Raw genomic sequence first — 13,908 nt, 5'->3', positions numbered from 1 at the left:
ATTTAAAAAAAAAAAAAAAAAAAAAAACCGGTTAATAAAAAAAACCGGTTAATAAAAAAACCGGTTTATTAACCGGTTCTAACCGGTTTCTAAACCGGTCCTAACCGGTTAGACCGGTTAGGGTTTTGACAGCAAAAAACCGGTTATTAACCGGTCCGGTTATTAACCGAACCGGTTTTTTTCCGGGCCAAAAAAAACCGGTCCTGTTAATAACCGAACCGGTTTTTAAAAAAAAACCGGTTTGTGCACCTCTACTTGGAGGATCACCAATTTCCTGAAAATCAAAGAAACAACCAACAGTTGCTTTAAGTTCAGCAGAAGCTGAGTATAGATCCATGAGACGGGTCACAGCTGAATTAGCTTGGTTGACTAGATTATTACACGAGCTACATGCTCCTAATCTTACTCCTATACCTCTCAAATGTGACAACCAAGCTGCTATATACATTGCTAAAAATCCGGTTTTCCACGAACGTACAAAACATATAGAGCTTGACTGTCACTTTGTCCGTGAAAAACTACAAGAGGGACTTATTACTTTGTCACATACTAGGACTACGGATCAACTTGCGGACATATTTACAAAGAGCTTGGGTGTTCCACAGCATCGAGATATCCTGCACAAGTTAGGTGTTTCTATACCACCTACTTGAGGGGGGATGTTGACTTTGACTTTTTATTACCCCCTGTATTTAATTATCTTTAGTTAGTTAGTTAGTTAGTTAGAAATCAGTTGTTAGTTCAGCTCTATATTAGGGTTTGTACTTCTTCTTCAATCAATAAAAAAAATGAATCCTTTCTGAGTAAATTTACACCTTGTAGGTCTCCTACGGCGCTTTATAGCGCAAAATGTAGCCATATATTACGCTACATGTCATCCAGAAAAAGATAATATACTTAAAAAATACATTACAAAGTGGGCTGTGTTGTACTTTTGAAAAGAATTATAACAAATTACAAGAAAAAAATTGATTATTGCGGTTACATATAGATATATGCATGTATCTTCATGTAAATTTGTAATGAGATAATATGTTTTAAATATAGATTTACGATTTCAAGATGTGGTGTTTTATCAAAACCTGCTTTAGCTCATATGATATTGTCTTCGTAACTGGACCAAAAACCATCTATATAATTGATTCAGTTGAGTACTCTAAAGTTGTCTCCAAAATTTTATTTTTTTCTCACAGAAATCTCCTTGATTAATTTGCTTATCCAAATTATGTTATCTGTTTACCTCGAACTTTATATTTCATTAACATTATAAATTCACATCATCAAACTCCATTCCTCTCCCTCCCTCCCTCCCTCACACATATATAATTTTTAACATTTTATTGAATAAGTATGAAATGTCACCCCCAAAATAAAAGATGGAAAATGGGGTATGAAGTACTCACCTTCAAGTAGTAAACTTGAAAGATGATAATTTGGAGATTTGTCGGAACGACGAGTTTAACGCACAATGCCTAAAAAGAAAAGAAGTCTTGAATTTAGAAAGGTTGTCTTGAAGGTCTTTAAACAAAATAAATGTTGAGAAACGTAAATAATTAAAGTTCAAGGTTTAAAATGTAACTATTTAAGAATTTATAATAATAACCCTTTAAAAATGTAAGTTTGCTCGAAACCGGGTTAAAGTATATAACCTTAATATTTACTCAACCTATGTTAAGTAATAAGGTGGGTAAAATGCAAGAATGCAAATCCCTTTGGAATAAAGATACTAAAACGGTTTTTTTTTTATCGAGTGTTCGGGTTGTCGATTTGGGTCTTGATAATTGGTCAAACCCAAAGTCAGCTTTCCAAAATATTGAATGTTATGAGATAACTCAATAAAATTAATAAGACTTAACCAAGTATGTAGTTCCATTGTTTTATAACTAATAACGCACGTTAAGCGAGTGTTCGGTTTTGTCGGTCCAAACTTTGTTATGAGATCAAGTTGGATCCAACATTTCCAAGTACTTAAGAAAATATTTAAAAATCAATTTGTAACTATTTTTAAAGAAATATACAAGTCTTGGTGGCTAAAAAAAACACACTTGTGTGTCTTAAGCGAGTAAGAATCGGTTTGGTTCGGTTTCCATCTCACAACAAGTTCATAGATGGTTTCCACATGTCCAAACACTAAAGAACTTGTATAATAATGTATAAATAAAAATACTTTAAATTTTACAACCAAAAATTAACAATAAAGTCTTTAAACAAAAGTTCGGTTTTCGGTTCGGATCGTGTTTCGGGTTAAGACCGAGGTAAGATTCTACAAACCCATAACCATAGAATTTGTAAAAATGATTTTAGAAACTTAGATCTAACAATAAGTATGTTTAAACAATTATTTAACAAAACTAGTAACAAAGTTCGGTTTACGGTTCAGAGCTATTTACGGTTAAACCGAAGCATAGACTCTTAAAAACCCATAACCATGGAACTTGTAAACATGACCAACAAACTAAAATAAGCAAGATTAATATGTATGAACAAGTTATATAGATGTATATATATCAAGGACACGAAGTCCTCCATGAAGCCTTGCTTTATGAGGTCCGAAACCTCACCGACCGGAATCGGAGAAGTAACTACCAAAGGTAAACAAGGGGTGTATATTATATATATGTTGCACAACCATAAACAAGTATTAATAAGGTTACATAAACTAATTAAGATAAAAGACTAAAAACCTTCAAGAACACTTAAGAAGATAACCTTGAATCTTTGATGTTTGAGAAAGTTTTTTTTTTTTTTTTTGAAGTTGTAGCAAGGGAAAATGAAGAGGAAAGGTGGTGTATATATAAGGTAATGTTGGTGGTCAAATATGGGTGTGAGACATAAGAGTTTTTATGCAAAATGGATCGAGACAAAAACACAAAATAACAAAAATAAATAAATAAAAATAAAAATAGGATGTTTTCAAGACCTAACAAGTGTGAAACAATATTGTAACATAAATCCATCATTTTGATTATAATATAAGCTTCGGTTTACAAATCGGATCGGTTTACATAATAAACAAATACAAAAACGAATACAAACAAGACCCGAAATTGACGAATGTCACAGTAACACCCCCGAGTTAACGTTAAATGGCACTTTACTCGAAAAAAAATATTTTTGGACGAAGTTCGCAAACATGACCAAACCTCAAGGACGATTTTGGCACTTTACTCATATAATAAAGAAATAGTGAAAAGACATGTCTACCCCTGACTTAACGATTAAATTTAACGAGGTTAGTGATTTGGATATAATTGGCAAGAATTAAGAAACGTGGAGGGTTCATATGCAAAAAGTAAACTTTTTGAACTAAATTCGCATTATTTGTCAAACTAGAAGGACGAAAATAACACTTTACTCTTATTTCTATAACCGAAGCATGTGAAAATGAAGACATTTTCGACTAATAAAACAAATGGCTACGGGCCCGTTGAGGAGCAGAAGTGACTGCCTCCTGCCTGCTCTATAAATTTATCCAAAAATACAACCATTACTATCCAACCCACGACCTATATGCGAATGCGATAACAATGCCGCTATAATCATTTCATAGTGGGGCAAAATTAAATTTATGCATCGGTCAAAATAGGTTTAGCAATATGTAATGTTTTTATATGAAAAAATATATATATAAGTTAGTTTTTTAGTTACGCGGGATTCTCAACAAATTCTTGACTCTTAAATGAATACTCACCTACATATATATTCCTTAAAACAATGAAAATAAATCGTGATTTACTTGTTTTTTACAAAATTTTATAATCTTAATCGACATCGCAACAAAAGAAAAAAGCGAGTAAGGTTGTATGTTAATAAATCATGAAAATAAAACGAAATGATACTTTTTTAATGGTTTCATGGATATAGGGTTATATATGTTATTTATATATTACCATAAAGGCATATAGATTTCTAAATATTATTAGAATTTTTGTTTTGGCCTAAAAAGTATTCGTATAAAGGTTGGTTGTTGCCTATGAACTCTTGTCACATAAATGAAAAAATCACATTCTATTCTATAATAGCATATCAATTTTGGTGGATCGGGTTAGACCTAGCTCTAGGTTCCCTACTAGCATGTGGTGGACTAGTAGTTGTTTGTCATATTTCTAACCGAAATGAAATGAAATATATTATATATATATATTAAAAAGCAATTTTTCTATGTGGGTGTAAAACCACTATTCATCAAAAGTGTAAGTTTCTATGCTTCATGTACAACCCTTTTGATCCAAGTGCTCAATACTTTCCTTCTCTATCCACACCGTAATCTTGCTACTCGCGTTTATAGATGACTCTTCGACCATATATATACTACAATCAATTATCAATAGTTGTTGAGGTTTTCTTACTAAAGAACTTATTGTTTATCAATCATATTATTTATGTAATTTTAGGTACCTTGACGGTTAATTATCTAAACAGTCACTCATTGCCCGATACTAATTCATACTATTACCTAACACGTAATGGTTTTGCTTATTTTTAACTACATAACGCAACGCGTACTTTTTTAATATAGTTTCGAAGACATTCTAACACGCTGGAATATGCGTGTTTTGAATCGCGTGTCTTATGGGTATAAAATTTGATTTAAGTTCTTTGACGAATTCACCGAATGTTGACCGAGTCGTATTTCCGCGGCAGAGCGCGGGCCATAAGACTAGTTGTTAAAAAGTAGATATGATTATATTATTATTATCATGTTAAAGATATTAATTTTAATCAGATATTTTAAGTAACTTAAATAATTTGGTAAAATGGTTGCAATAATATTAATTAGCGTATAGAAATATTATGTTTTCTATTTTATCTCAGCTTAGTAATATTATTTTAATACTAGGATTGTACATGAAGTATGAAATTATATGATACTATGGGCATGCAATTTTATCACGTGTAAACTTGAGAAGTGTATCTACTATCTACAATGTGGTCAGTCGATCATTACAGACGTCGATTAGGAGTAGAGAGTGAGAACAGATCAATCGTGGAAGAGAGAGTGAGAGTTTTAAGTCTTTGTCAACGAACCATCTATGGCAGAGATGAGCTACTTTTGTGTGAGGGGGAGAGATATTTGGTCCATGAGTTTCAAGAGAGAGGGTGAAGTTTGCGGGCTGCGAGAACCATGTAGTTAGTATTACACATTGTATTTGATGGTAAAATTTGATTGACGTAGATTAAACTAATGTTAAACAAAAACGCAATTAAACTAAGAAATATAAGGCACCCAAAAAAGCATGATAAGAAACAAGTTATCACTCTCCGGTTTAAGTTTGATAAACGTCAATGAAATCTATCAGGCTAATCCTCTACATAGACAAGGTTTCTTCTAATAAATACATTGGATAGTGTTAGCACGACCCATATAGACTACTCCAACAATTGTTGATATCCCAAAGGCAAGTTATCCAATGTTGAAATCGAATATATGTGACCGTCATACACTCATACTCATGGCTCCTAAAAATAAATAGGTGGCGCAACAATCTTAATTAGCCCATAGGAATAAATTTGAGCCCAATTTGGCTATTTTGTTTTTCATCTCCCCCATGAGCTTCTGTATTATTTTTGTTTTTTCCTTTTAAAATTATATAAAAGAATTTATTTTATGCATTGGCGAAGTTTTAAGTGAACCTGTTTTTAATTTTTGTCTAGCCCATAACTAATTTTCTTCAATATGATCTTCAAAATTATTTTAGTTTGTATTTAAAAAATGAATCACTTATGTTACTTAAGTAAATTTTAGAACAAGTATGGAACTAGAGGTGCATAAAAAAGCCCGAAAATAAAAACAGGAATTGGGTTTTTTTATACCCGGGGTTTACTACTCAAGTCGGGTATTCGTGTGATACGGATAGGGTATGCATTTCAGAACCAAAACCCGTATCCGGAACTGGATCCAATTTGTACTCGGTAATATCCGAAAACCGTACCGGTTACATACCTCGGACAGGGTTTTTCCGAAACTGAGTTTTTCAAATACCCAATCTATACCAGAAATTACCCAAAAAATATCTAAAAAAATATCCAAAAAGGTGAAACCCTTTAAAAAAAAACTCAATCTACACCCAAAAAATTCTCAGGAAAAAACCCGAAAAACCCTGAAAATATGGTTTTTTTTTCAATACCCGGTAATATGATATTCAAATACTTGGTTTTAGAATATCCGACCAAACCCGGTGCATAGGGTATGGGTTTTAGAGACAATACCCGGACCTGAACCCGACCAAGGTATTGTCAATACCCGATTTCAAACCCGAAACCAAATGTTAGAAAAACCCGATTTGTGCACCTCTGAATGGAACTATATTACATTCTTTTAGCAGCTTAAATTTGCCATTCATTACTTAAGTAATGTTTGTTTTCTAAAAGAAGTAAAAGAAGAAAAAAAGAAAAAAAAAAGCCAAAACTTTGCATGAGCTCTTCTATCCCGAAGAGCGTTTGTTTTGTTGCAGAGGTTTTATTAAGCAACATCTGCAGCCTCATTTAACCTTTTCTAACCCCCCTTTTCCCTCATAAACACTCAACCCTAGCCGTCGCCACTGCTCTCCACCCCATCATCTTCTTCAATCGTCAGGTTTTTCTCTCATTCTACACTTTTCTTTTGTGCGATTGCGTGTATGCTTATCTGTAATTGATTCTTCTATCAATTTGTAGGCTTACAATGTTGTGTCTATGCTTATGCTTAATTAATAGGGGAAAATAGTTGTATATGCTAATGTGGCACAACAATATTCACAGCTCTTTGCTCCAAAATCCCAACAAATAGATTATTAGTATATAACTATCCTTTTTGTTGTGTGGTATTAAACTTATTAGCTGACCTGACCCTTTATGTTAGTCACAGTCTGATCTGTTATAGGGTAATTCACTAATTCATTAGATAATGAATTCCAAGGCACACATTCAAACACTATAATTTAACTCATTTTATCAAATTATATTTAGGTCTAGGGAAAGCATTACATGGTTATATTGAAAACATTGTATGTTTTTTTGGCTATGTTAAAAGCATTACATGGTTGTTTATGCTTAACGGTTGTTTATGTTTTATTAATACGTACAGGATTATAATGGATTCTGATAAGAAAATACTTCTCATAATTGTTATGTACTTGTATGTCCGCTTTTTTTGGAGGAGAGGTTTGAAACGAATGCGAGACAATGATTCGGATAATGATACTGCCACTGGAAATGACGAGGGGACCTCAACCCAACCAACATCTGTGGTTGGATCATCTTCTTGTCATAGTGAAAATGACACAAAAGATGATGCCAGCACTTCTCATCAGACCTCTGAGGCTACTCATGAGCCTACCTCTGATCCTAATCCAAGCAAAAGGGCAAAAACCTCAAAATCATCATCTATTAATGCTGATGATTTAGCACTTGATATGCTAAAGGCTCTACTTTATTTGATTAAGGGCCAACAGTTCTTGAATGTTCTGAGAAGTTAAAGTTGCTTGGGTTAGAGCCGGTAGATCCTCTATTCTTAGCTGCTTTTCATATTTTTGGAGTGTCCTCAAACATGAGAGAGGTATGGATGGAATTGCCAATAATCCTGACGTATTAAGAGCATGGATCACGATGACGGCTACAAGTTTAGGACTAATGAAGTAGTGAAGAGCATGTTTTTTTTTGCCTACGTTACAAACATTATCTGCTTTTGGTTGATAAAAAATAAAACATTATTTGTTTTTGGTTATGTTGAAAACATTGTATGCTTTTGGTATGTTGAAACAATGTATGTTTTTTAGGCTATGTTAAAAGCATTACATGGTTGTTTTGCTGTTTATGTTTAATGGTTGTTTATGTTTTATTAACACGGGATCATAATGGATTATGATAAGAAATTACTTCTTGTAATTCTTATGTTCTTGTATGTTCGCTTTTTTTGGAGGAGAGGTTTGAAACGAATGCGAGACAATGATTCAGATATGATGGGACACAAATACACATTCGAGTTATTGCAAGGAATCCCAAACAATGCATTGAAATGCGACGCATATCTCATGAATCCTTTGTCCGACTATGTGCACATTTTAGAATAAATTATTTGCTAAAGGAAAAACATGTATCGGTTGAGGTGAAGATGGCTATGTTTTTTTTATAATCGGTTAGAATCAACATTACGTGGTTATCAAGCGTAGTTTCAACACTCAAAGCAAATAATTCATAATATTTTTATGAAGTGTTGGATAAAATGATGATTTTGGCCAAAAATATTATAGTACCAACTTCTTTGAATCCAAATACAAACATTTTGGGTCGTAACAAGAGGCTACGCCGTGTTTTAAAGGACCGGTTGGTGCGCTAGGTAGAACTTTGATACATGTTATCTCTGCTGGGAAATAAGATTTATATAGAGGAAGGGGAAAGGGGATTGTTATCAAAACGTATTAGCAATTTGTGACTTCAACATGCTTTTTATGTTCATTATGGCCGGATGGGAAGAGGTAGCACATCCTAAAATATTATCACGGGCATTATTAGATCCATATGCACCATTTCCGTTTCAACCACCACGTATGTAATATGTTTATGGTTTGTTAAACATTTCTATCTTCCTAATTAATTGTGTATCTTTACAGAGAAATATTATCTTTGTGATGTCGCGTATGCACACAATACTATTATTATTTCAGTATTATCTTTACGGAGAAATATAATCTATCTTCCTAACGAATATTATTTCAGTATTGTATAACTATTATTTAAATTTCAATGTTTTTAACTCTTTTTAAGTTTAAAAAAAATTGATTTTTATTTAAATTTTAATTTATTTTAGCAGTATGCAGAAATTAAAAAACAAGCATTCTTTTTATAACAAACTATATACCTTTGGTCCACCTCTTCTTCTATAAAAATCTACAAATGTGGTATTTAAACTGCAATCATTTTATTTCTTTAAAAACAAACCGCATCTTAAGCAATATATCAGCCATGTAACGCCTTTGGAGTACATAACTAAAAATATAAATATTTAAATGTATGGAACTTACAATTGCAAAAAACAAAACAAAACAATAATAAAAAGGGTTATAAAAAGTATATTATGAAAGCAATTATCTAGTATATAAACAAATTTAAGGTTTCACAAAAGGCAACATAAAAAAAACAATAACCAAAAACCAGTTTCCATATTTTTAACCATCTCTTGTGACTTAAGTCATGGCTAAGCAAGCCGATTTAGTTAACAACCCGAGCTGCGATGCTACAAAAGCTAACGGATTTGGCAGTCTACTTGTCACCACCACCAAACATGCTCATCATGTCTTTGTTCGAACCCATTTGTTTCATTAAATTTTGTAAACCGCCCATACCACCGATCTGTTTTAGCATATGTGGAGGAAGAACTTTGCTCATATGTTGTGCATTCATGTTCCTAGATAGCGCGCTCATTTCTCCTTTTTTCGGGATTTTAAGACCCTTCATCTTGCTCCAAACTTTAGCGAGTCGTTTATATTCTTCAAACATTTCAACAACTTCCCTTAGTTGCCGGCCCGCGCCCCTTGCGATTCGCATCATTCTTGACTCGTTCATGAGCTTTGGGTTCGTACTATCCAATTCTGAAATATATTAAGAATATTAAGGACGCTGCATAGGTGGCAAACTCGTTGCATTTACTTATGATCTTATAAAAGCAAACATTCAGAAAACCGTTTGGCAGAAAGTTGGTCCCAACAGAAAAGTTAACCTTACCTTCGTCCATTTTAGAGACCAATGGTGTTAAGTTTGTGCAAACTAGTGGATTAAAAATGCATTTTTACAAACTTGCGGACCAAAACCAAAATCAGTGCGTGTAATTAATTTTTAATAATTTATATTAATACATTTTTTATAACTACAACTAACATATTGATTATTAATTAATAGAAACTCTTAAGGACAAAAAGTGTGTAGCCCAAACTGATTCAACCAAGCCTCTTTTGACCCATATAAAAAATAACCCATTTCAACTGAACCTGTTTTTAACCTGTTAACCAACTCAACTAACTAACCTTCATTAGTCATTGAATCCATGATTGTCATGTATCGTTTAATCTTCGCTTGGCTTTCTTTTTCACCGCCTTTAGGCATCAGCTCTGAACTAAATCCTGGAAGCATTGAAAAGACCTATCCGATACACAACCCATATTAAAACATGTATCTGCAGAAAAACATAGATATCAACCTTAACAAAATTAAAGAGGTAAACCTGGTTGATGGGGCCCATTTTGAGTAAGTTTTGAAACTGCTCATACATAATTCTGACTGTAAAGGTTCCTTCTGACAGCTTTTGAAGAAGCTCAGGTTGCTGGTCCATAGGAACCACCTCTTGAATTTTGTCCATAAATCCAGACAAGTCGCCCATGCCTAGTTAAACCCAATATTGTAAGAAGTAATAAATATATATATAAAGAGCATCAAGAAAACTATATAATATTTAGTGGTGCAAACCTAAAAGACGGCTGACAAACGGTTTAACATCAAAAACTTCAAATTCATCCATATGTTCACCCGTTCCAATAAATATAACAGGGCTTTTTGTTGCTGCAACTCTGGATATAGGTATTTAAAGTTCAATACATGAAATATTATATAACTTAAATTTTAACACAAAAGAAAATGACACTTACGCACTAAGAGCTCCACCACCCTTGGCATGACCATCCATCTTAGTAACAATAACGGCTCCAACAGCAACACTCTGCTTAAAGGCCTGAGCTTGGTCAAATGCAGCTTGACCAATACTGCTATCCATTACGAATATAACAAGATCTGGTTTCTGCAAGATCACAAACACTTGAGCAAACTCTCATCACAATTCAAATTCAAAGAACTTAATAAAAAGAAACATTTAATAAATATAAGTAAAGTATACCGTTGCTTCAGCAACTTGACGCATTTCTTCAAAAAGGGCTGCTTCTTGTTTGTGACGACCACTTGTATCAACAATAATAAGATCACAGTTTTCTTTCTTGAACCTGTCAACACCTTCCACTGCAATTTTCACAGGGTCTGATTCCATATAGCTGTAGAAAAGAGATGAGGGTTAGGGGTATAAAGGTAATGCTATTGTTAGTTTTAAATGTTAATTTAATGATAGTATTTAGTAATGTAAACAAAAACGAGCTATTTCTAGAACACGTTGAAAGACACGGATGACCGGCAAACACTTATATTTCAAAGATGATAATAAGCTATTAATGTGTTAATCATGGTTACAAAAAAATTTATTGTTACAATAATCATCTAAATCTATCATTATTCATTAAAATAAAAATATGCATACCATAGTCCATAGGAAGGCCAACAGATCTATTTTCTCATAAACTTAATGAAAGTCTATTAAAAAGCCTATATTTTCTTGTAGCATATTCTAACAAAAGCTTGTAGTATAACTGCCAAACTTAACATGAATGACTCAGATTCAATAACAGACTTGATGAATGCCTGAATGGTCCTTCTCATTATTGATGACCACCCCTTTATTAATAATAAACAGGTCTTGATGTGTAAACTTACTTATCCTAACACACAAATTACACAATTTTTGCCTCATAATCATCATTCCTATCAGAAATCTTTACAGACTGCTACAAATAAAGCAGTTAGCATTGCAGTCGATATTGCCGATATATCAATGATAACGGTTATCAGTACCCATAATATCGGCGATATTGACCGATATATCACCGATATTCCTGATCAGTGTTTTAAGTCTTGATTATCAATTTTTGGTGTTTAATGTTAGTGTTTTAAGTCTTAATCAGTTCCTACTTGCAACAATTGTTAGTCTTTTGCAAGTTGCAAAAGGTTAATTTGTGAATGGTAAGAGATTATACTGAATTGTTAGGGTTAAATTGCTATATATATAAATTCTTCATGATATTAAAATTACAGATATCCCACCGCGATAACCGATATCTCAAATATCGATCGTCATTGACCGGTTTCCGATACTTTTCCGCATTAACGGCATAGGCAGTTAGATGCATATTCAACAGATTAACAAACAAACCTTCCATAAAATGGGATCTTGGCCTTTGTTGCATTTTGCTTTAACTGGTCAAAAGCACCAGCCCTAAATGTGTCTGCACACACCAAAGCTGGCTTCCAGCCCTTCTTTTGATGGTAGTATGCGTATTTTGTACACGTTGTAGTTTTACCAGACCCTGATCATGCACATAGTTACAAAGAAAGACAGCATATTCATATATCATTAAGAGATAGTACACTTTACAAACAATGTAAGATTTGTGAACAACATACCTTGTAGACCAACAAACATGACAACACTTGGTTTGCTTTTCTTGGGTGTGAAAGACGGCTTCCCGGGATCTAACATCTTGCAGAGCTCATTAAAGATAGCCTAATAGATATAGATTAATCATCGTTAAACGACACAAACTTTTAACTAATAGTAAAGACCCAAATATTTTTTCTCTGAATGGCGATGAATGTAATAAAGAACTCAAGACAATAATAGCCGACAGCTAAAACCAAATGTTTGTTTCTAAAACTAGCCAACATTAGTTAACAAAACGCAAAGTTTTGCAAAAGTTCCAAATACAAAGAAGCGTGATTTGACTATTATTTTTAAATAATAATAATAATAATAATAAAGCAACTTGCTTCTAAAATCCTTTACTTACCATTTCCCTTTCGTGTATGTAGCTATGTTAGAATATAATTAAAATAACCGTGCGAATGCGTAAAATAACAAAAATGGTCAAAACGAAAACTAAAGGCTAAAAATATAAACAATTCATATTTTTACAGATTGTCAACCTTATAAAATGAAATTTTGAAAAAAAGTGGTAGAAAAATATATATTTTGCAAACCGATATTATCATAGCCGCGTAGTGTAATAAACAACTCACCATCAAAAATAAAATGTGTTTACAGAACCTTTTACACAAACATGGTATTTTTCCGGTAATTATGCTTAAAACTATAATAAAATGTTTCCTTTGAAAGGATAAAACGGAACAAATATTCTTTTCCGCAAAACGACAACAATTATTATGAATTAACATCAATAGCTTAATATGAGTAACAATTAATACACTTAATTAGATAATTATATCACGGGTATGATATATTAATAACTCTTCAAAAGCCAATACTTTTCTCATTCTCTGTGCATCTAAAGCTTAACCGACACTCAAAAAGAACATAAACCCAATATTTGTTTGTTCAAACCTTTAAAGCAAAGTATATCTAAACAGATTCAACTTCTAAATGTTTTGCTAAACTGTGATTACAATATAAACATAAGCCAGTACATAAGACAATCACATAGACAATAAAAACAATCCAAATTAACTGCTTCCGCATACCTGTTGAATAATTCTCCGCTTATTGTGGCCCGCGGCGAGTTCATCAAGATTCACAATCTTCTTAATATTGGTCTGCATATCGCGAACCAGCTTGAACTGAACATCCGACTGAAGCAGAGCGCGAGTTATCTCGTTCAAGCAGTCATTCAAAACCTTCTCATCGATGATTGTGGCATTGCTCATCTGCTGCAGAGCACGCGAAATGCTCCCTCCTAACTCCGCCAACACCATCTTCGATTATACGATACACAACGATCTGTTCAAACAGAAATTGGGACCAAAATTATAAATAATGCTTGTATACAAATTAGGGCAAACTGTTATCAAGTGTAGCCGATTGCAATAACAGGTTATAAACACATATTTGATTAAACAGAATATAAATTTGGTACAAATTAGGGCAAAATGAAATTTAGGTCCGATTAAAGAAATTAAGTGTACCTTAAGTATAATTGAAGAACGGAACAGGTTAATTGCAGGTCCGATCGTCGATTAATCGCCTGAGTTCGTCGAATTGATCGGATTCTCAAGTATCGTAATGGTTAGGGTTTCCGATATAAGATGGTTATAGGTGTGTTCAGG

General features: G+C 33.1%; 1 protein-coding gene across 1 annotated transcript; it reads right to left on the bottom strand.

The window, feature by feature from the left end:
• Positions 1 to 9,022: 9,022 nt before the first annotated feature.
• On the bottom strand, positions 9,023 to 13,908 carry LOC143545929 (signal recognition particle subunit SRP54 2-like). The gene is made up of 10 exons (XM_077037705.1): positions 13,768 to 13,908; positions 13,327 to 13,582; positions 12,256 to 12,355; positions 12,005 to 12,158; positions 10,865 to 11,015; positions 10,620 to 10,768; positions 10,441 to 10,541; positions 10,199 to 10,356; positions 10,002 to 10,116; positions 9,023 to 9,569 (listed from the first exon to the last, which is right to left on the bottom strand). Exons 2-10 carry the CDS (start codon positions 13,555 to 13,557, stop codon positions 9,241 to 9,243), a joined length of 1,488 nt encoding a protein of 495 aa, XP_076893820.1. The 5' UTR covers positions 13,558 to 13,582; positions 13,768 to 13,908; the 3' UTR covers positions 9,023 to 9,240.

This window comes from Bidens hawaiensis, unplaced genomic scaffold (genome assembly GCF_021521415.1).
Source record: "Bidens hawaiensis isolate Kalapana, Puna unplaced genomic scaffold, B.hawaiensis_p1.1 tig00014098_1, whole genome shotgun sequence".
NCBI classification, from domain to species: Eukaryota; Viridiplantae; Streptophyta; class Magnoliopsida; order Asterales; family Asteraceae; genus Bidens; species Bidens hawaiensis.
This window is presented reverse-complemented; position numbering and strand designations above follow the sequence as displayed.

Excerpts from the sequence above, each read along its gene's own strand:
- LOC143545929 (XM_077037705.1), bottom strand. The coding sequence starts at position 13,557 with ATGGTGTTGGCGGAGTTAGGAGGGAGCATTTCGCGTGCTCTGCAGCAG. Across the intron at positions 10,357-10,440 it reads GTTTGTCAGCCGTCTTTTAG|GCATGGGCGACTTGTCTGGA; the intron begins GTTTGCACCACT and ends GGGTTTAACTAG. Across the intron at positions 9,570-10,001 it reads GGATTCAATGACTAATGAAG|AATTGGATAGTACGAACCCA; the intron begins GTTAGTTAGTTG and ends AATATATTTCAG.